The following is a 23,040-nucleotide window of genomic DNA, read 5'->3' as shown; positions in this document are numbered from 1 at the left end:
GGAGGACCTTGCCAGCCAAGAGAGAGGGAAAGGGAATGGGAGGGGGGCATCACGTTCCCTTTTATAGTCACCGGAGTTCAATAAAGCACCACTTATTTCCCAGCTTTTAAGAGCGCTTTTATCACAATGGTTCATACCTCGCACTCCCTGGAGCCTGATTTGTTATAGGTGCAGGGTCCCGTGCCATTCAGCAGCATCTCGCTGGTCTCCGTGTTGGTGGGTTTGTAATCTACATAAAATTCCTGGGTGCTGGGAGTCATTTGCTTCAAGGACTGTCTCTTCTTTTTCCTGTGCCTTCGCATGAGGGAGCGCTGCTGCAGCTGCTTCATGCTGGCAGGGTACCGCTTCCACGACACGTAGATAACGAGCAGGATGACAAGCACCGACAGGAAAAGGGCCACGCTCCCTGCGATGATTTTATGGAAAGAGATGTGCTCGGTGTCAGCATCTGTCTCTGGGCCGGGCTCCGTGGCCCCCACCGTGGGGGGCACGGGGGGTTTGCTCTCGTGCTTCGGCCTGGGGAGCTTGGGCTTGAATGTGGGCTTGGGGAGAGCCCTGGCCAGATCAAATCTCTCCGTGGTACTTTTGCCACAGATGCTGTAGTTCTTCACTGCGTCTATCACATTGACCCCTTGCAGCTCTTTGGGACTGGCACAGATAATTGTATTCTCCCTCAGACCTTTGAAACTTTTCAGCCAGTTTACCAGGGAACAGATGTTTCTGCTGCATTCCCATATATTCCCGGCAAGACTGATGTCATTGAGGGATATCCAAGAATCCAAAATCTCTTGACCAATAAATGTGAGCTTGTTGGAATCCAGGTTGAGGCGCTGCAGATTCGGGACACACTGGAAAACACTAGGTCCACTAAAGGCTTCAATCTCATTGCCTGATAAATCAAGCCTTTGTAATGAGCTCCAGGTCCAGGACATGGTCTGTCCTATGACACTGATTTTATTCCACTGCAAATACAGGTTCTGAAGGCTTACCAGCCTCGGAAAAAGGGCCAGGTTGAGTTTAGAAAATTGATTGTGCTCCAGGTGAAGTTCTTTGAGTCTGATCATGCCAGCAAAGACATTCCTGGCTAAACTTCGGATCCGGTTATATCCCAGGTCCAAAAGTTCCAGGTTGCGACAGTCTTGGAATATTCGCACAGGGATGGTTCTCAAGGAGTTAGACCTTAAATGTAAACTCAGCAGCTTCCTCAAGCCCCGGAACTGTTCAGATCCCAGAGAATGCAGCTGATTATAGGACAGGTCCAAGTTCCGTAAATTTGTTACAGGTCTGAAGGTATTGTTGAGAAAATAGGAGATTCTGTTGGAACTCAGAATCAACTCTTTGAGTCTGCGTATTCCATTAAAAGCATTCTCATCAATATTGCTGATATGGTTATGGTCAAGGTACAGCCATGTGAGCTGGTTGAGCCCTTTAAATTGATTGTACTTAAGTTTTTGAAGGCTGTTATAGCGCAGGGACAGACCTAAGCAACCAGCAGATATACTTGAGGGTATCTCCTGTAATTTCTGAGATTCACAATATACCATTTTGCCTTCACACCTACAGCCCTTAGGGCATCCTCGTTCAGCAGAAGAAAGCATTGTCAGTAAGACAGTGGGGGCTATAACCAGTGCTACAGCTGATCCGCTCAGTAGCCTAATTACATTGAAACCTGAAAATAAAAACAACTTAGAAAGTTATCCCCCCAAAAAAGAATTCATTTATTTTTAATCAAGCAAGAACAGGCATGTATTTTTTTTTAAAAAAAATTAAATATAGATAACAATATTTAACATCAAATAATCATCTCCTTGTCATTTAAAGAGAATTAATTGTCTTTAGGTTTTTTTTTTTAAATAGTTAAACAAGAAACATGTTTACTAAAGCAATTGAATTTATAGTCTTAGATCAGAGCCAGGTAATCTCTACAATAATTAAAGCAGAAGTAATATACAGACTAGAGGATTTTTTTTGTTTTTGTTTTGTTTTCTTAAGAAGGAAAGAAGAAAAATGACAAAACATACCCATCCTTTGTATTGTTCAAAGGTCGTCCTTAGGTCTTTTGCTTTGGCTTAGGGGGCCACTTGCATGGCAGCCCCTGTCAGTTGCACTGTAGTGAGTCAAGGCTCGCTGATACCCAGGAAGAAGAATTGGACCCCTTGGGAGATGGACCGATTTTGGAACATTATTCTTTACCAGCCACGCAGAACACTTCAAGAACAAATAAATCCCAACTCCGCATTTGCAGCAAAACATCAAAATCTTCCTAGGTAATAGGATCTTCATGGATGGTACGTTTTTGCATCTTTACAGTATTTTTTTTTGAGGGGGGGTAGTTAAAAAAAAAAAAAAAACTGGCTTCTACAGTTTCTTCTTATCAGAAAGCATGGTGTATTCCTCCAGGCAACGGGGGGCTACCTGAGCTGCCACATCTGTATTCCGTATCCCAGCATTTCTGGTGGTGAGCACCCAGTTCAGCCACAGAGCTGCGTTGGAGCCCAGAAAGCAGGAGAGCCCCGTACCGCGCACACGCTCAGCTCACTTCTGCAGACTGTCATTCTGAAAGCTGCTCGGACTGTTGCTTGGGTTTCAGTGAATGCAGTCTTATGTAAAGCTGCCCCCAGTGGTGAAGAACATTATGGGCATGTGCAGAAATGCCTCTTTTTTATCTTGCAAATGAGCAGGCTCTCTGTTAGAAAATGAATGATTGTTTTGGGTAGCTCAATAAGAACTGAATGGTCACCATAATCAATAACTAGCAACATTTTCTGTAATTTCCAAGTCTTGTTTTACAATTTGGCAACGTCTTTATTGTCTGCGTCCACTTAATCGCTAAACATGTGCTGCCCAGAGTTTTTCTGGAGCTTGACATTAAGTTCACAGACCAAATGTCAATTTTTCTTAACCTCAATGTAGGCTTTGAACTGAGATTTAGAAAATGAATTATTGAGCTTTTTATAGAGAAGCATTAACTGCCTGCCCATTTGACCTCTTGGAATCACAGTGATTATATTATGCAAGGAGGTCTCTGAATGCTGGAACACATACATTTTGGAATAAATGAGATAATTAACGACATATAAATGCATGTGTCCAATAACTTTTCCCCAAAATATATCATTGGTTTAATGGCTTGTGGCTTGGTTTGTTGTTTTGGTTTTTGTCACTGTTCTTAATTAGAAGAGAAATAAACCATTTTTAGTGTGAGTAGAAGAATCAAGAGATCATAAGGTTCAGTTTATTGTTGCTTCTGCCATTTATTACACTAATAAAATTTACTGAGCACATTCTAATAGCTTTGAATGTGCTATCTTGTTTTATCTTTAAGTAGTATATGATGTATGTCCCATTATAACTTTCATTTTTAAAGATGAGGAAACTGAGACTTAGAGCAGTAACTTGCTCAAGGTCAAATAGCAAGCGAGTGGCAGAACTGAGATTCAGAATGATATCTCTGTTATTCTTGAACTTCTAACAACTAGATGATCCTGCTTCAACAATCTTGTTACCTTCATTTAAAAATAACAAATAAAAATTAGCCTAATTGAAGCATCAGGGCAGGAAAGCTGTGGTAAAAACAAAAAAATAAATTAAAAAAATTTTTGCTTCCTAGAAGTTTGTATAAACTATTTTGGGGTATAAATCTTTTAAAGAAGTATTATAAAAATTAAGGAAGGTCAGTTTAATGTAGTCATTAAAGAACATGGGATTTTTGCACTTAAGTTCAAATCCTGGCTAAAATTTACCAGCCATACACCTGTTAGTAAGTTCCTTTCTTTTCTTCTCTAGGTCTCAATTTTCTCATCTACAGAATGGACATGGTAATTAAATAGAGGGTTGATAATTAGGTCATTTTAATGTCTTTAAAGTAACAAGAATAACATGTGGCATGAAATAAGCCTGCATTAGCTATTATTTGAATATTAACTTCATTTAAATATCAACTGATACTTCATGTTTTGTAGTATTAAATATTGTCTATGCTGATTGTCATTAACTCATAAAGAACTACTTTAATGAATAGGTTTTATATTGTTCACAATGGATTTCTGAGTTTCTCTCAGGCTTGCCTTCTTTGATAAGAAAACATCCTAAATCTCCATTATCTCCACTTTATCTTTAAAATGACTCTTTTGATTCTACAGACCATACATAATTAATATTTGATTATTTTCTTCCCCAAAGCAAAATATGCTAACATTTGCCCCACAGAAGAAAACATTTTGTTTAAAAAATAAATGGCATACATTTAAAAGTTTGCCTTGTTAGTCTTCACTAGGTGAATTAACTGTGAAAAATCTCAGAGAGCTTTTATATTATCTAAGGATGAGAAGTGTAGTAAAAGTTAGTCATAAAAATCATAAGGGGTCCCACCGATATAGTCCAATGAAAAGCACTGGCTTCTCAGATGGTATGCTATTAATAGAGCAGTAGTTCCACCCAAAATGCTATGAATGCATATAAAACCCTAGAGAGCTTGTTAAAAAAACAAAATTCCCAATCTGTCCCCCAATTCTCATTCAAGGGGGTAGAAGAGGCTGTGCTTTTCAAGTCTCTGGTGGACAATTAGGTTGAAGAAATGTGCTTAAGGGAATAATAATAAATAATAAATTTTCTCCTAGTAGAAAGAGATGATATACAAACTTGTGACATTGTGATATAACTTCTATGGTGATAAAAGCATTGTTTTGTCTATTTTAGTTTTTCTAATACTTAGAACAGCACTTGGCACATTACAGATGCTCAATAAGTATTTATTGAATAAATACATATTTATGGAGGTTACAAGTACATTTGATTTAGGATAAGCTGGTAATATAATGCTAGTCTTGTTTACATGTATTGCTCCCTGCAGAGTTCCTCAGCCAGTGAGCTTGGATATGATTTTGGAGAAAGACTTTTTAAAGAATGTGTGTGAAAAAAGGAGAAACTGGAAAGTAGAAACTTCTAGATGTTGAGCAAGTGGTCTTGACTTTTTATGTAGATAACTCATCTACATAGTGACACCATAGATTTTATGAGAATGGTGAATACACTTTTGAATGTTGCCTTTGGCATATTACAACTTTTATCATCTAACATCCCTAATGGGGATTGATAATTTGTGTCTATTAAAAAAGACTAAAGGGAATAATATTTATAATTCCTCTCTTATATTTCTGTTGTTTGAAAACCTCTGATTTCTCTTCTCACTTCCCCTGCTTCTCCACGGATAGTAACCATCAAGATATCTGTTTTGGCCCTGGCCGGTTGGCTCAGCGGTAGAGCGTCGGCCTGGCGTGAAAGAGTCCCGGGTTCAATTCCCAGCCAGGGCACACAGGAGAGGCGCCCATCTGCTTCTCCACCCCTCCCCCTCTCCTTCCTCTCTGTCTCTCTCTTCCCCTCCTGCAGCCAAGGCTCCATTGGAGCAGAGACGGTCCAGGGGGCTGGGTATGGCTCTGTGGCCTCTGCCTCAGGCGCTACAATGGCTCTGGACTCAACAGAGTGATGCCCCAGAGGGGCAAAGCATCGCCCCCTGGAGGGCGTGCTGGGTGGATCCCAGTCAGGTGCATGTGGAGTCTGACTGCCTCCCCGTTTCCAGCTTCGGAAAAATGAAAAAAAAAAAAAAAAAAAAAAAGATATCTGTTTTGCCTAATAGCTGCACAGGGCCACTCTAGGAAGGGTGAAGGTCCTATCAACTTTGTTCTTCTTATTCTTTTCTCATTCCCTGATGACTGGAGCACAGATTAACTACAGATTAACTCACTGAGAATGTAATTCTCTCATTTTGCTTTTTTGGGGAGGACTCTTGGGTGATTTAGGGTGAATAACATTCCCTGCTGTGCTACATACCTTGCCCTTAGTTCTCAAACATTGTTCTGGTATCTTGACTTCTGGTCTTATCTTCCTCCATAGTTCAGACTTCCATTCACTCTTTAGGTCTCATAATTGATATTTCTTCTTAATACTGACTTTGGTCTTTTCCTCAGAATGATTAGTAGACAGGCTTGGAGCGTATCTGATTTCAGGCACTTTGTGTGGCTCCTACCTTGGCAGGAGTCCTTAAACCGGCATCATTACCAGGTCTGTCCTGGGTCAAGGTAATGAAGTACCTGAAGAGGAAGACCATCATGAGGCTAGTAGAAAGATATCCAAGATAAAATAATGCAATTCTAAGCCAGACTGAGTATTTGAGAGTGCAGAAATTACTCCCAAAACAGAATAGTTTCTCAAAAGAAAATAAAAACATCTTACACAGAATGAGGCAAAAATGGTTTTACAGTTGTGAGTACATGAAGTACAGAGTTTATTCTGATATTATACTTACTAATTATTATATTATTTTCCATAAGAACAACTATAAACCTACTTTTGCCCCACCCTGTATTCTAAAAGATGTTAGTAATTTGCTGGTGTACTTTTCATAGTTTATCTTCCATTTATTCATTGACTAAATCAAAATGATTATTTCTGATTTGCCTTTCAACAGAAGCAAAATTACAGTACATTATGTATTTAGCAAATTTGTTTGCACTTAATACAACATATAGAAAAAAATAGAAACTACCTAACACATTAAATTTCTCCAATGAATCTGGGGCCCTAAAGATTTACTCAATTTAAAATGTAGTGTCATGTATCCAAAGATTTTTTTTATTACACTTATAGTACTTCAAATAGCTTAATTGTTTTGTTTAAATTGGGTAAATAAATTCAATCTCAGTGCATAAAGCCAAATTTCAGACCAATATGAAAATTAACTGCCAAATATAAACTTGGAAAATCAGGCTAAAGCGGATATACCAATATTTTAACTCTGGGTTGGCATCAGAGATTTCATTTATCTAAAAATACACAGTTTTGGTACCAACTGTGTGCTAGACACTGTTTCAGACACTTGGAATACATCAGCGTACAAAACAAAGCTCTAAGCATTACAATCTAATGGGGTAAGATAGACAGTAACAAATATAACTTGTATATTATTAGGTCATCTGTACTATAGAAAAAAGAAAATTAAGAAAGAAAGGGAAGATTGGGAGTGCAAAGAGTGAGGTGGATTGCAATTTTAAATAGGATGATTAGGACTACTAAGAAAGTGGCTTGAGTAAAACCTTGAAGGAGATGAGGTTGTTAACATTAAATATATTTGAGGAGTGGTCAGTGCAAAAGTAGTTTCATGAGCTGAGCAACTGGAGGGATTGGTGATGCCATTCACTGCTTCCATGGGTCAAGTATTGGGATTAAGATCAAGAGTTCAACACATTTGAAATATCTGAATTTGGCTCATTTTTCTTCAGTTGTATTAGACTTTAATTTTTGAAAACATCTTGATATTAGGCTTTAAAGCACCATGATGTATTTTAAAATATTTTATAAAGTGATTAGCAAAATTAGCCACTAAACAACAGCAACATAAATGACTATTCAGATGGCAGACAGAGGCAACATGTTTGCATGTGCGCTGGGAGGACAATGGTACTGAGAGTTTTGCTGGAAATTGAAAATTACATAAAGAGCAACTATGGGAACATGTGGCCTGAGAATTCTAGAAAATAACTTTGCTAAATCCAAAATGTCTTTGTAAAATAATTTAGAGAATGCAATATACTTTTTATTGCATATATCAGTTGACATTTAGAATTTGGAACTGATTACGGCCAAACTTCCCAGTGTCTCAGTTTGCTTATCTGCAAAATGGAACTCATAAAACCTGTGTTATGAATCTCTAAGGCTTACTTAGGATCAACTTTTCTAATTCACATGTAAATCATTTGGAGACTATGAAGTGCTATAAAATATTTCTGGAATCAGTTACTCTGAGAAAATGATTATTCCTCTGATTGCGTCAAGGTTGTCTGGTCATGGACATATACTAGAATGAACATATATATCAAGGGTCACTAGCCTGACCAAGAGAAAAGTCAAAATTTACTAATATTATTTAAAATTTTCTCATTATTTCCTTTTTACTATGGTTTTAATAACAATTAATTATATGGCATACATCATTGACATTCTGAGTTCTAGCTCATAAAGTGCTTTCACCAATAAATGCATTTGATCTAGATATTGTAAAGAGCTTAGTGTTTTAGACTCAGTTATTCTCTCATGTAATAAGGTTGTCAAAATGATAACATAGAGTTTCCTACAGCTATGGAAATCATTTCTTATTTCCAGTTGGTTAGAATACTCATATGCATTTGTACATTTGTAATTATATCCTGATCTTTCATCAGAGCATTAGCACATATCTGAAATATTCTTGGTTTCCATCTGCTTGCTTCAAGGATTCCAATAAAAACCCTATCTGGTCACATATGATTCTTAGTGAACATCTTTGACTTAAATAATAGATAAATAAAGTTCCAGGTCTGATCATTAAAATGGTTTCTCAGTGTCTTACCGGAACAAGCCAAATTCAAATAAATGAGACCTTACAAGATTACCCAGCACATCTCTTTCTTCCTCACTTGGAGATATATTTATGCTGCATAAAACCTGCAATCCATATTCTCAGGTTTTATTGCATTTCTCACTGTCACTTTCTGCAGAGGTAGCCCTCAGCTAAATTTGGGGTAGGCAAAAGAAAACTTAAAGTGTAACACTTAGAAGTCATCTTCTGAAGACTGAAAAGACTACATGACTTTGAGGAAATAACTGTTTTGGGGTTTTTTAGTGAAAATTTAAAAGCACTCAAAAAACATAGAGAAAATAGTATAAATAGCATCAACTTAACAATGTTCAATATTTCACTAATTTTAGCCATTTCTACCTCGTACCCACATAAATATTTTTTTGGAATATTTTAAAATCAAATCTCAGAAATCATGTTACTTTAGCCAGATATATATTTACTATGCAGCTCTAACCATTAAAGACTTAATTTAACCATCCAGCATTATTATATCTAAGAAAATTAATACTAAACCCTTCAAGTTGGTTTATAGTCAAGATCTAAGCAAAGCCCAAATCTTGCATTTGGTTTTCATGTTTCTGAAGTAAGTCTCTTTAATTTCTTTAATGCCATGGATTTGTTGGGAGATAGCAAGTCATTTGGATTGTAGCTTGTTCCATGTTCTACATTTGGTTGATTGCTTCACTTTGTCTTCTTTAACTTGTAAAGAGTCGGTTTTAATAGCATATATGTTGAGTCCATTCATTAATTTAAGCAGGATATCCAGCCCCAGATAAATACTTGGGGTACCTGTCTACTCTTGGTAGCAAATTCAAGACTTGCAGAAAGTTTGAATACTAAGAGATTTATTAGAGTTTGGAGGAAAATATGTACATTGCAGTTTTAATGCTACCAGAGACTTGAGTAATGGGCTCAACCGGCAAGTTTGGGAACAGGGATTAATATTCATGTGCCGTGAGTCTGTGATGGTTTAACTTTTATATTTACCAGTATTTCTGTTCTTCACTTCCTATTACACTTGCCTTTTTGCCTATATTCGGCAAAAGCAATTATTTGATATTTCTTGTTAAACATACCTGCTAATTTTTGTATTGACATTGAGGTACTCTTACAACAAAAGCTAAAAAAATTCCTGTCAAAAGAACAGCAATGAGAATTCATATGTAGTTGTTTGTATTGAGAAAAATCCCCTTTCTAGCTTTTCATTTAGAGCAAATTCCATGAAGAAATGTGGTACCAGGGTCACACTATAAAATTTATACTCCTGTATATATTACCAAATTTCTTTTTATTTCTCCCAGTAGAACAAAGAAATTTTAGATAAAAGTCCCTTCACCAATTCTGCACCTTAATATTTGATGTTCTACTTCACATGGATGGTGGTGCTTTGAATATAAAGTCAATATTGTTTAAATGGTATCATAATAAACATTTTGCTATATTTCACATATATTCTGATGTAACAAAAATATTTTAAAGAAACAATTCTGTTCTAGTCCATTTGGTCTGTTACAACAGAATATAAACAACAGAAGTTTATTTCTCACTGTTTTGGGGACTGGGAAGCTGAGATCAAGAAGCTGGCAGATGCCATGTCTAGTGAGGGCCTGCTTTCTGGTTTTTAGTCAGCCCTCTTCTCTCTGCAACTTCACATGGCATTAGGGGCAAAGGAGCTCTCAGGCACCTCTTTTATAAGGCACTGCCCCTGTGAGGAGGACTCTGCCAACATGATCTAATCACCTCCCAAAGGCCCCACCTCTAAATACCATCATATTGAGGATTAGGGTTCAACAAATGAATTGTGGAGCTAGTGAGGAAACACAAATATTAAGTCTGTAGCATTTTCTTTATACTTAAAGCATTATGTATAATAGTTTCAACTGGGTACAGGAGTCTATTTTTTAGTTTGCCTTTCTGACAAAGGTATCAGCATTAAGAATTAAATTCCCCATCCACCAGGCAGGGGAAGATAATAGAAATCTTAATTTGGATTAAAAAAAAACACATAATGTTCCATTGCTTAGTTCTATTTTCGTTTCTGAAACAATGTCTGATTATTTTATTTTATGCTGCAAACCTAAGAGATATTATAGTTCTGAGGGAAGAGAAACCTTGCATGGGTTTGCCCTGTAGAATAGGAGCCTAAGGGTCCTTATTTTACAATAAAATATATCAGTTTATTTGGGGACTCTTTAACTGGGCTGAAGAACTCTTTTCTATATTAATGCTTAATCTTTATTGGAAAATGGTTCCCTTAATAGTGTGGGGGAATGCTTAGGAAATTTTCTATGGCTAACAGCAGAGCCCCCATGTGGCAATATTGTGATTTAGGCAGAAATTGACTTAGTCCTTAAAAACAAATGCCACAGGTCCTTAATAACAATAAATTTTCTTTAGCTGGTACTAGGTTGAGTATTTTTTTATTCAATGAGTATTTGCCAAGCCCATATACTATTGTTGGTGCTGGAGATACAGCAATGAAGGAAACAAAGTGCATACCATCGGAGGACTTGCATTCTAGTTGGTGAGATAAAAAATAAACATCTTAGACACACATTACAATGTTGACTAGAGATAAGTGCAATGGAGAGAAATAACGGAGGATGAGGACTAGTGACAGATCGATAGAGTGGTCAGAAAATCCCTTTCTAAGGACTTCACATTGAGAGCAAGTAGGAAGCAACGCATATGACTCTGCCCTCTCAAACAGAATCTTTCTCTGAGATGTTTATTGATCACCACAGAGACCTTTACGGTGGCTTCAGGCAGTGGCAGCTCCCTGCTATGACACTTCGGCCCAACAGCAGACATACTCTCTTTGTGGAGCAAGTAGCAGAGCTGAAAGTTGAAACAAATTTTTTAAAAATTGGAGGAATTAAAAACTTAAGAGAGCCTGACCTGTGGTGGCGCAGTGGATAAAGCGTCGACCTGGAATGCTGAGGTCACCAATTCGAAACCCAAGGCTTGCCCAATCAGGGCACATATGGGAGTTGATGCTTTCTGCTACTCCACCCCTTTTCTCTCTCTCCTCTCTAAAATGAATAAATAAAATCTTAAAAACAATTTAAGAGATAACACAGAGAACAAATGTAGAAACATGACTGATAAAATGAGTCTTCACAAAGCTGGCTTTGAGATCCAGTTTTCTGATTGGAGGTTGGCACCAGGAATATTGGCTCCATCAGATGTGATGCCACCCATTCAAGGACTGTTGCAGGCCTCATCATCATGTCACACAATAAGCCCAATGTTCCCACACGAATTTCACACATACAATAAAAAGAGAAGTTTTTCCTCCAAGTGCCTCCTTACCTTTTCCTTAGTGATTTTTCTTCCATTTTTTTATGTTTGTTTGTTAGTTTGTTTGTTTTTGTCCCTAGAGCTTATGGTGATATTTTTTTGGTATTTTTTTCTATTTATCAACAAATAAATTTTATGGTATTAATCGATAATGGCTTATAGAATTAGCTTGCATGGTGAACTTAAAATTTAATGGGTAACTCTGAGAAATAGAAAATATTAAGGAATCATAGAGAACAGAATTTTTTCTTTTCTTTTTTTTTTTCTGAAGTTGGAAACAGGGAGGCAGTCAGACAGACTCCCGCATGCGCCCGACCGGGATCCACCTGGCATGCCCACCAGGGGGCGATGCTCTGCCCATCTGGGGTGTTGCTCTGTTGCAACTAGAGCCATTCTAGTGCCTGAGGCAGAGGCCACAGAGCCATCCTCAGCACCCGGGCCAACTTTGCTCCAATGGAGCCCTGGCTGCGGGAGGGGAAGAGAGAGACAGAGAGGAAGGAGAGGGGGAGGGGTGGAGAAGCAGATGGGCACTTCTCCTGTGTGCCCTGGCCGGGAATTGAACCTGGGACTCCTGCATGCCAGGCCGACGCTCTACTTCTGAGCCAACCAGCCAGGGCCTGAGAACAGAATTCTATGTATATAATTTGAAAAACAAATAAGAGAAAATTTATATTTAAAACATCCTTACCTACTTCTCCTTAGCTTCTTCATCAATCACTCTTTATTTCCGTCTCATAATATTTCCGAACATTGTTGATAGTTTTATTTTTGCTATTTTAACTGAAGATATAGTATACTCTTTCTCAGTTTCAACATCGATGTTAATATAGTATGAAATAGAATATAACAAGATGATTGCGCAAACAATGATGCTACTGGCTTAAGTGGGGTACTAGATTATGTTTCCATTTTCACTTAACCTTTTTTTTTTTTGCAATTAAGAATTGTTCTCTCTCTCTCAAAATTGCTTAGTTTTGTTTGTACCTAGTATTAGATATTTTCCCCAATGCTTTTTTGTTTGTTTGTTTGTGTTTTGTATTTTTCTGAAGTTGGAAACAGGGAGGCAGTCAGACAGACTCCTGCATGCGCCCGACTGGGATGCGCCCGACCGGGATCCACCCGGCACGCCCACCAGGGGGCGATGCTCTGCCCAGCGCCCAGGCCAACTTTGCTCCCATAGAGCCTTGGCTACGGGAGGGGAAGAGAGAGACAGAGAGGAAGGAGAGGGGGAGGGGTGGAGAAGCAGATGGGCGCTTCTCCTATGTGCCCTGGCTGGGAATCAAACCCGGGACTCCTACACGCCAGGCTGACGCTCTACCACTGAGCCAACTGGCCAGGGCTCCCCAATGTTTTAAAAGGTTTGTCAAGTGCTTAATTTTTCTAATCAATGCAGCCAATTGATTTTTTTCTGCAGCATTCCATTTCTCTGGTCCAATAGCCGACGATAGCTGTTAATCTCATAGCCCCTCACCATTCGTCAGTTGTGGTCAGCCCAGTTTCTTGGATGCCATATATTTTTTTTCTTAGTTTACCACCATTTTGTTGAAGTACATCCACTAGTAGATTGCTAAGAAAAGGTGCATGTGAAACAAATATTATGTCTGAATCTTTTTGTCTTTATTGATTAATAAATTGGTTGTATATGTAATTCACAACTGTTAATCATTTTTCCTCAGAAGCTTTAAGCCATGGTTCCACTGCCTTCACACACCCACTCCTGCTGTTGAGAATCAAGTGCTATTCTGATTCCCGCTTCTTTGTGTAATCTATTGTTCTTTTCTCTCTGGGAACTTTTACAATACTTTATTTTCCTTGATATTTGGATATTGTACAAAGATATATTTTGTTTGGGGAAATTTTATTTCTCTTTTTTTTATTTTTTTGCTGGGTAGTTAGCAGACCTTTTAAATTTGAAGAATTGTATCCTTCAGTTTTGTGAAAACTTACCTTTTCTTAAAATTACCTCTCCCATTTTCTATGTTCTCTGAACTTTTATTGGACAGATTTTGGACTTTTGGGATTGATTCTTTGTTCTTTGTTGTTTTTTTTCATCTTTCCTACTTTCCTTTTTTTCTTTGCCTTTTTTTTTTTTAACTTACTTTTAGGTGACATTTCAGCTTTGTCACAAGATTTTATTTATTTATTTGTTTCTTTCTTTTTTTAAATTTGGATTAGATGTCAGCAAACTATCTGAAAATAAGTGATACTGTTGGGTCAAGTGGTGTAAATAAAGCTAAGTTTTTGTAAATAAAGGAACGTATTTGCTCACTCATTTACATATTCTCTGCGTGTGCTTTCACCCTGTAGTGGCACAGTTTAGGGCTGTAAGGCCTCTAACCTCCCAGTGTGTACTATGTGTGAATTTACAGAAAAGCTTTGCCAACCACTGTCCCTCTCACGCCCCCTGTGTAGACGAACATGTTTGTTAATTCCAGGAACTCTTTTTGGTTCTCCTTTCTCCTTCTTCATAGCATACTGCTTTACATTTATAAATGTAATATCTTTTCTCACTCTGAGGATATTATATGAGATGTTTTGGTAATATATTGCTTGCTACAATGTCACTATTTTCTTTGAGGTAATTTAGAGTCTGTTATTTTTTTTTTAGATTTTATTTATTGATTTTTAGAGGAAGAAGTTTTGGGGAGTCATGGGAAACATTAAGTCGTAGTCATTGCTTCCTGTATGAACCTTGAGCAGGCAAGCCCAGGGTTTCAAACAGCTGACCTCAGTATTCCAGGTCGATGCTTTATCCACTGCACCACTACAGGTCAGGCCAGAATCAGTTATTTTTGGCTGATTTCATGTTGGAAGTTTTTATTAACTGTTATGTTTCTTGTGGGTTCATTCAGATTAATGAGTAAGGCACTAAAAGCTGAGAGAAGGTCCCCTGTGTGTGGGCAAGGTTTTGGCTTGGATTTTGTGGTATCAAGATTAAACAGTGAGCTTGCCTTTTCACTGAGGAATGTCCAGGTGTGTATATGTAGTGTTTCTCCCCCCAGAGATGACCTTCCATCTCCTGCACTGAATGTAGAGGGTGCCAGTATTCTACAGACAAGACAGAGAAAGGTGCAGAGGTCCCCAAGTTCATTATACACATTGTCGTTTAATTCTTTCTTTTTAGGCCTAAAGCTCACTGCTTTGCCTCATATACTTTGGTCTAGCTTCTCATGTTTGAATTTGCCAGAAAATATACTTTTTCTCTTCTCAGTTGGAAGATGAGAATAGTGTGTTAGCTCAAGCTGATTATATAACAAATACCATAGACTGGTTAGCTTACACAATAGAAATTTATTTCTCACAGATTTTAAAGCTGGAAGGCAGAGATCAAGGGACCAACATGTGTGGGTTCTTGGTGAGGTCCCTCTTCCTGGTTTTCAGATAGACACATTCTTGCTGTAACCTGACACAGCAGAGACAGACATCATCTCTCTCCTTTGGGCTCTACCTTCATGACTTCTTACCTCCCCCAGGTCCTACCTCCAAATAATATCACATTGGGGGGTAGAGGTCCAATGGATTTGGAGGTTTGGGGGATACTTTATTGGATTATGGTGTGATGATTGGAATCTGGCAGTTAGTTATTATTCTCCTTAAAGACTTTAAACCAGTCTCCATACTGTTAATGACCTTTATGGTCTTTACTTTCTGGAGCCCCTTAATACGTTTCTGTACAATGTGCCCCCCCCCCCCAGTAAGCAAATAAGTTGTAGCTTTCTTGACTCTAGTCATATATTATGAATTATATGTTTTCAAAAAAAAATTATAAAAATGATTCATCCAGCCTGACCTGTGGTGGCGCAGTGGATAAAGCGTCGACCTGGAATGCTGAGGTTGCCGGTTCAAAACCCTGGGCTTGCCTGGTCAAGGCACATATGGGAGTTGATGCTTCCTGCTCCTCCCCCTGTTCTCTCTATCTCTTTCCTCTCTCTCTCTCTCTCTCTCTCTATTTCTCTCTAATAAAAATGGATAAATAAAAAAAATGATTCATCCATTTTTATCTCTTTTTTATCCTCATTTGTGTTCATTTACCATTAAATGAGTTGAGGAGGCAGAGGCAGGAAGAGTATGTAATCAATCTGCCATGTTTCAGCAATGAATTTCTCCTGACAGAGTTTAGGCATGGCCAGTGATGACAGCAGGTGTGGGAGAGAGACTGGGTAAGCTGTTACATACACCAGTACTATAGTCCAAGCATTGACATGGAGGTAAAGGTCTTTAATATTAAAAGTAAGGTGCTGTCTTCACTTTTATTAACTAGTAATAGGTATCATTTAGTCATATAAATGATTTCTTCTAGTCTTCAGCTATATTTGATAATGGACTTTCTCTTAAAGGCAAAAAGCCTACATTGATTTTATATTTTTTTCTCTTTATAATATGTAGTTAATCATGAAAAGATTTTTGATTTGGTGTATATGATATTTAATATTGATGTTTTCCTCCTGAGATACTCTAAGTTTCTGCCTAGAGAAGCAAAAATAAATGTGTCATTACATGTTTTGGCCATTAGACCTAATTCTTAAGCTCTGTAGGTTTTCTGGGAATACTTCTAAAAGACTTGAGAGGTTTTACATAATTTCAAGTAGCTTACAAGCTTTGCAAGTTAAACTTGAAAAAATATTATAGTAATGCCTAGTAATAGTGATATAAAAGCTTAAAGAATCACGAAAAGAACTTTGAGATTATTTTGCCCAGCCCACATTTGACTTATCAGAAAACTAAGCCCAGGGAGAGTGAATAACTGGCTCTGTTCATATACAACATGGTATGGGAACTTTGAATGGAGCATAGATCCTTTGACTCTAGTTGGAATTTTATAACCCTTCTGTCTTCTTTGAATCTAAACCAGTCTTTATACCATGTGAAAAACAATAGTGGACATTAATAGATAATTTAATTTTTTCTAGCCCCATATAGATTTATCCAGACAACTAAGACTTAAAATCCATTTTGTTAAATAGAAATGAAATATGTAAGTCTTCAACTACACTATTCTCGAAGCTTGTTTTTTTTTTCCCTGTTATAAAGTAGTATATATTATTATAAATCATAGGAACCATAGTTTCACTATTCAAAGGTAATCCCAATTAATATTTTGGAAACTCTATAGATTTTTAATTACCTTGAATTTAGTGCCTCACATCTCTTGCCATGAGAAAATTTATTTTAATTTCTTCTGTTGGAAGTTTTGTTTACAGAACAATATTGATGTTGAGTTACTCAGGCTTACCTTCCCCTGAGTCAGTGAAACATGTGAATTATTCTCTCTGAAAAGGGAAGAAATCACTGATATTATACATAGTTTCTCTCCCACATGGCCACCAGAATCTTTTAAAATCTTAATCTTAAATAACATAAATCTTTTATTCCATGCCAAGGGACAAAGTAAACAGAAAGAATTATTTCTTTCTTCTCCTTTGAGATTTGGTGAGTCTTTAGTTAAATGGCCTGAAGGTCAACACCAGAATGGTTTTACCCTTTCCCTAAAATAGCACCATCAACCCTGGCTATATGGCTCAGTTAGTTAGAACATTGTCCCAATAAACGAAGGATGTGGGATCGATCCCTGGTAGGGGCATATACAGGAACAGATTGATGTTTCTGTCTGTCTGTCTCTCCTTCTCTCCTCTCAAATTAATCAATAAAATTAAAAAATAAAGTAAAAAAAAAATAAAATACTGCCAACAATTTGTGTGTTATTGTCATGTTGAATACCTTAAATAGCTCACTGTCACCTCTCATTAAACAGCAGATTCATGACTCATGACGCTCAAGGTTCTTATGATCTGATTCATTTTGCTGTGATAAAACCAATCAGCCATGGAGGAAAGTAAGAATCTTATTGGAGTAGGGCACCATAGCTTCATCCCAATGCCCTGTACTTTGATGATCTCTGTTTGTACCTCCATCTTGTCCACTTCTGTTTGCCTCAGAACTCTAATTTATTTATGGTACTTGCTTCCTATAGAGTTGGTTTGCCATAATGTCATCAATAACTATGAACTGCTTCAATCTGAAAAGTTCTACTCCGAGAGCACTTACATTTGTGACTGAAGGAAATACCCTTGTATACACAGAACAATTCTTTATTTGAAGTTGTTTGCCAAATTGCAGGAGCAATATCACGACAAACTCCTTATTTGGGGCTATTTACTCCTATTTCTCAGCTGGAGTCTTCAGGTGGCTTTTTGGCATAAGTGGGCTTTCATTAAGGACCTTACTGGAATAGATATAGCTTAAAACAAAAAAATCTTGCCAACAGGGTCAAGAAGCCTGGCTTTACAAGCCAGCTTGAGCAATCCTGAGAGAAGGACTGTTTATAATCTGGCCTTTGTCTGTCTATTTTGTGCCAATTTGCATTCCAGGTGTTAGAGGTGGAATTAATAGACAAGAAAATACACATTTCTTTATTCATAGTGTTTACAGCCCAGAAAGGCATGCTGGTGAAATACTTGTTACAATGTGGGTAGTGAATGCTATTGTAATAAAAGCACAGGGTACTATGTGACTTCATAGACATGATAGCCATCTAGAGGCTAGAACTGAATTAAATCCCCTCAAAGAAAAAACTACAGTTATAAAAGTGAACGATAGAAAAAATAATAATACTATATAAGTGATGAAACTTAATTGAACAAGAATTCAGCATGACCAGAACCTCTTTGTGAATGCCTGTTAGTCAATGAAAAACCTGGTACCAATTTATTTTATTTTTATGTATCTTTATTGAATTTCTTGGGCTGACATTGGTTAGTAAAATTATATAGGTTTCAAGGGTACAATTCTGTAATACATCATCTGTATATTGTATTGTGTGCTCACCGCACTATCAAGTTTCCTTCCATCACCACTTATCTCCCTTTACCCTCTCCTACCTCTCCCGACCCTCCTTTCGCTCTTATAATCCTCATACTGTTGTTTGTGTCTCTGAGGTTTTTTTCTTTGCTTAATCTTTTTACTTTTCTCATCCAGCCCCCTGATCCCCATCCCCTGGCAACAATTATTAGTCAGTATCTTTTAAAAAAATCCACTTTAGTCATCTTTGGTAGTTTGCATCACCCTTTCATCCTAAACATTTTAAAAAACAAATGAGATACAATGGTGACAGCTTGGGTAAGATCCTTGTCCACAAATATAACTTATTGTGTGTAAAGCCAGTAGCCATGGCCACCATCACAGCCGCCTGGCCCATGCAGGTTTACATTTGACTTGGACAGACAGTAATGAAATAACAGAGCCAAAAACTGGTGGACCATTACTTTAATCCTAGCTTGCACCCGGCAGGCAAGAAAATGCACACAGTGGGAAAATGCTTCCCTTTCCATTTAGAGCTCCCAAAGCCACTGACTCATCCGAGTTTCCTAGAATCAAAGGTTTCTACCTCACCAGCCTTATTCACCTCTGTTCCCCATCTCCTACTATCTGCATAAACTCTGCAAAAACCAGCTTCTCATTCAGCATTACGCCATCTTGGCTGCCTCTTTTCTCCATGTGGCCTTTCTCTGCTCTCCTCCAGCATGGGCTCCTCTGCCCCATTTTATAGTGTAGAGATCAAAACCTTTAATCCAATATACAAACAAGGAAGTCTCTGATACAGTCACTTATCTGAGGCATAATGGGATTCCTCATGAGAGTGCACCACCCCAATTATGCAACAGTCAAGGGTATGAGGAAAAGCTTAGTTTTGAAAAGATCTTAGTATTAAAAGGGTGGGAAAGGCTTATTCTTAAAACTGAGCCTTAGGCTAAAACAACCCTGCCTACTTACAGCCTGTCCCCCACACCCATTGCAAACTATAAGCAAGCAAACATATATATCATATTTACAAACTTATTTGACCAACACTGTTACAAATGTAGACCTGTTGTCAAGATAGTTGTGTCTGGAAGTTTCTATGCTGCAAAAAACTAGCATCAAGTTATACTGTCACCGCAGAGGCTTGAGGTCAAAACAAAAGCAAGTGAAGTTGTTGTGTGCAGCAGTATATTGCAGGGAAAAGTTTTATCTCATAATGCAAAATCAAAGTGGAATCCTGATACAACTTTTTTTGGTTTTATCCATAGGAAAATGAGTTGTCTTAGGCAGTTTATGCCAAGAAGCCTGGCATGTGCCATGGACTAACTCACCTTAGACTTTTCATTATCAGAATCAATTCAAGGCTATCTTATAGAGTTTCTAGCTAAGGCTTTCAAGCAGACAATTCCCAGATGTGCTGTGTGTAATGAAGCCAAGATAATGTCTGCTGGAATGATAATGTAACTTCTCTACAAAATACATGCCTTATGGAAAAAAAGAAAAAAATCCCCCAAATGTTGATATTTTGAGATTGGCTTCAAAGTTTTTAGTCAGTTTCTCTGATAGTTTTCTCTACATCCACTTTACAATAATGAATTATCTGGGTTTATTTTAATTTAGTTACCTCATTTCATCAGGCTAAAAATAATAATCAAGGAAGCCTTCCATTATCTAATCTTCCAGTGGTCATGGCACACATATTTTGATATGTGTTGAAGATAGATAGTCTCAACTAGTAGATAGTTGTAAAGCCAGTAGCCATGGCCACCATCACAGCCTCCTGGCCCATGCAGGTTCGCATTAGATTCGGACAGACGGTAATGAAACAATGAAGCCAAGAATTGGTGGGCCATTAGCTTTAATCCAAGCTTGCACCCAGCGGGCAAGTAAAAACACACACTACTCATTCAGTGCTAAAAAAGCTACTGACTTATCTGAGTTTTCCTAGGATCAAAGGTTTCTACCTCACCAGCCTTATTCACCTCTGTTCCTCATCTCCTTCTCTCTGCACAAACTGGCTTCTCCCTCAGCACTCCACCATCTTGGCTCTTTCTCCTGGCCTCCTCCATGTGGCCTTCTCTCTGCTCTCCTCTCTGCTCTCTCCTCTAATGCTAATCTCAGGAATCGAGAGAGAGCAAGCTCCCTGTCTGCCCCACTTTATAGTATAGAAACCAAAACCTTTAATCCAATATACAAACAAGGAAGTCTCTGATACAAAGTCTCTTATCTGAGGAATAATGAGATTCCTCATAAGAGTGACCACCCTACAGCAAAAAGGGTGGGAAAGGCTTAGTCCCAAAACTTTTAGGCTACAAGGATCCTACCTGCCCACAGCCCGCCCCCAATACACATTAATCTAATCATGTCTATCCCAAGCAAGAAGGGCAACCAATACCATCACCTGGGCAAGGGGCTTCCACATGGGTAGCGCCATCTTTAACAAAGTGAGCATAATATATTTTATCTGCATAACAATAGTGATGGTATTCTCTGAACTATAATTGATGATGAGATGAGTTGAGAACTTCAATCATTGTGCACATTCATCAGATACATGTATGTTTGTCATTTGGTTCCCATTCCTCACAAAGGGCACCACTTGTTGTGGAGACCATGACTATTCAGAGTCCAAATAGAGTGCACCAAGGGACATAGGGGAGATGGCCTCACAATGGCCTATACAGGGTTAATGAGATGGCCCTCACCCCTAATCTTTATGATATTAATTGATATGCACAAATAGAAGCAGGGAGAATTAGGAAGTCAGGAAAGGGAACTTCTTTAGATCAGGGAACTTCTTTAGAGCAGATAAAAGGGCAAGTGAAGTAGCTCAAATGTCCCTACCTATTGAATAATTGGAATTGCAAGTTTTATCCCTATTGTGCTGCATTCAGCACAGTACTACTACATTCAGTACTTTTATCAGTAAAGCCACTGTGGCTTTTGCCTCAGGGCACTGAAATCTGTCCCTGTTCTAGGTTCCTATTCAGGACCTCTACATATGTTCATTTCAGAGTTCTTAGATATGAGACATTGAGAGCTCCAAATTTGACAGGACTATAATACACATTTTTATTTTCTTTAAGATAGAAAATCTCTCAAAATATGAATTTTAGGAAACAACTGAAGTGTCTTGATGCTTTCAATACACTCCACAGCACATACTTTTTAAAAAGAAGTGAAGAATTATTCTTTGTTTTTAGATTATGATTGTCTACTCATTACATGAGATTAGATCAAATATTAGCTATTAGAACATTAGATATTAGATTGAAAAGTTTTTAGTACAAGAAAGACAGTATAGTAACTATGGAAATTAAAAAGTATACAAAAGCAATTGCTTCATATTTTTTCAAGTTGATTATTCTTAGTAAAATAGAAAAAGAGTTGTAAATTAGTAAAACAGAAAAAGTCTTTCAAATTATAAATTATCTCTAACCTTAAGCAATGTGCATGATCTATAGCAAGAAAATGGGAAGAAAACTGGCAATGATAACAACAAAAATGTTAACTGATGAACAGAGGGAGAGACATAATGTTTCTGGGTATGAAGACTCAATAGCCTAAGTTAATTTGTGTATAAATACAAAACTTCATGATTAAAACCACAACAGGAATTTTCATGTTTAATTCTGTGCTTTAATCATTGTTTTTGTAAGGTCGGTGGATAATGGGGGATGGTCACATGGGGAACTCAGACCCGTGAACTTTGGCTAGGACCGCCCACAACCAAGCACGCCAAAAGAGGCTTCACAGGAACCATTTGGAAAAAAGCGACCATCTGCCAGCCAGTGAGATTTCACCATGTCATGTTAGCTCGACTTCCCTAGAGGGACCCCTTTAAATTTACCCATGCGGTCTCTCTGTGTGCGATTTTCCTGACCTCCATCTTCCAGGCCAGTGAATCTCGTCCGAGGAACGCTCTGTACTGAATAAAGCCTTTTGTTATTCCACACTTCATGGCTCCCATTCCTTCCTTCTCAGCGGGGAAAAATACCTTACATTTTGGTGCCAAAACCCCAGGAGGAGTAGAAGTCCACAGGACTGCTCCTCTTCCTCTTCCCCTCTGAGAAAGAACCAGGAGAAAGAACCAGGATCTCCAAACTTCCACCCACTTCAGTGCACAGTGCAGTAAGTCCCTTGCCTCCACCTTCCTCTCAGTTCTTTCCTCCGAGACTCCCTGTCCGAAACCATAGCTACGTCAGTGAAGTCTTTTCTGTCCGTCCGAGTGCGTGTGCTTCGGAGACATCCAGAGCATATCCACTTTACCTTTTCCGTCTGTGGCCAGACCTTGAGATTTAGGATGCTAATACTCAAATCTGACCACTCCGAGGTCTGAGGGTGGCTGTGGGGGCACAGGAATCTCCCTCCCTAAAGAAGAAGAAACTGTTCTTCTACTCCTCTGTGGCCAGGCCACAGAACCCACTGAATTAGCCTCCTGAGGGACTTTTGGTGTTAACACTCTCACCAATTTAACTATTGCCAAAAAAGTTGGGAACTGATTGGAGATCTCTTACATTCATGGCTTCTAATTATTCACGCACCCA

General features: G+C 38.1%; 2 protein-coding genes across 5 annotated transcripts in view; one reads left to right on the top strand and one right to left on the bottom strand.

Moving 5' to 3' along the window:
* The window catches only part of LRRTM3 (leucine rich repeat transmembrane neuronal 3), a 178,719-nt gene extending 176,182 nt beyond the window's left edge, over nucleotides 1-2,537 (bottom strand). Inside the window, exons 1-2 of the mRNA XM_066349273.1 lie at nucleotides 2,022-2,537; nucleotides 138-1,669 (exon numbers count right to left, since the gene is read on the bottom strand). Coding sequence (XP_066205370.1) covers nucleotides 138-1,669; nucleotides 2,022-2,025 — 1,536 coding nt within the window. The 5' untranslated portion in view covers nucleotides 2,026-2,537. The remainder of the gene's footprint in view (nucleotides 1-137; nucleotides 1,670-2,021) is intronic.
* CTNNA3 (catenin alpha 3) overlaps nucleotides 1-23,040 on the top strand; it is a 2,003,993-nt gene that overhangs the window by 835,926 nt on the left and 1,145,027 nt on the right. The gene's annotated exons all lie outside the window — the stretch shown is intronic.

Source organism: Saccopteryx leptura, chromosome 9 (genome assembly GCF_036850995.1).
Source record: "Saccopteryx leptura isolate mSacLep1 chromosome 9, mSacLep1_pri_phased_curated, whole genome shotgun sequence".
Lineage (NCBI taxonomy): Eukaryota > Metazoa > Chordata > Mammalia > Chiroptera > Emballonuridae > Saccopteryx > Saccopteryx leptura.
Note: the sequence above shows the minus strand (reverse complement) of the source record. Positions and strands in the feature narration are given on the sequence as shown.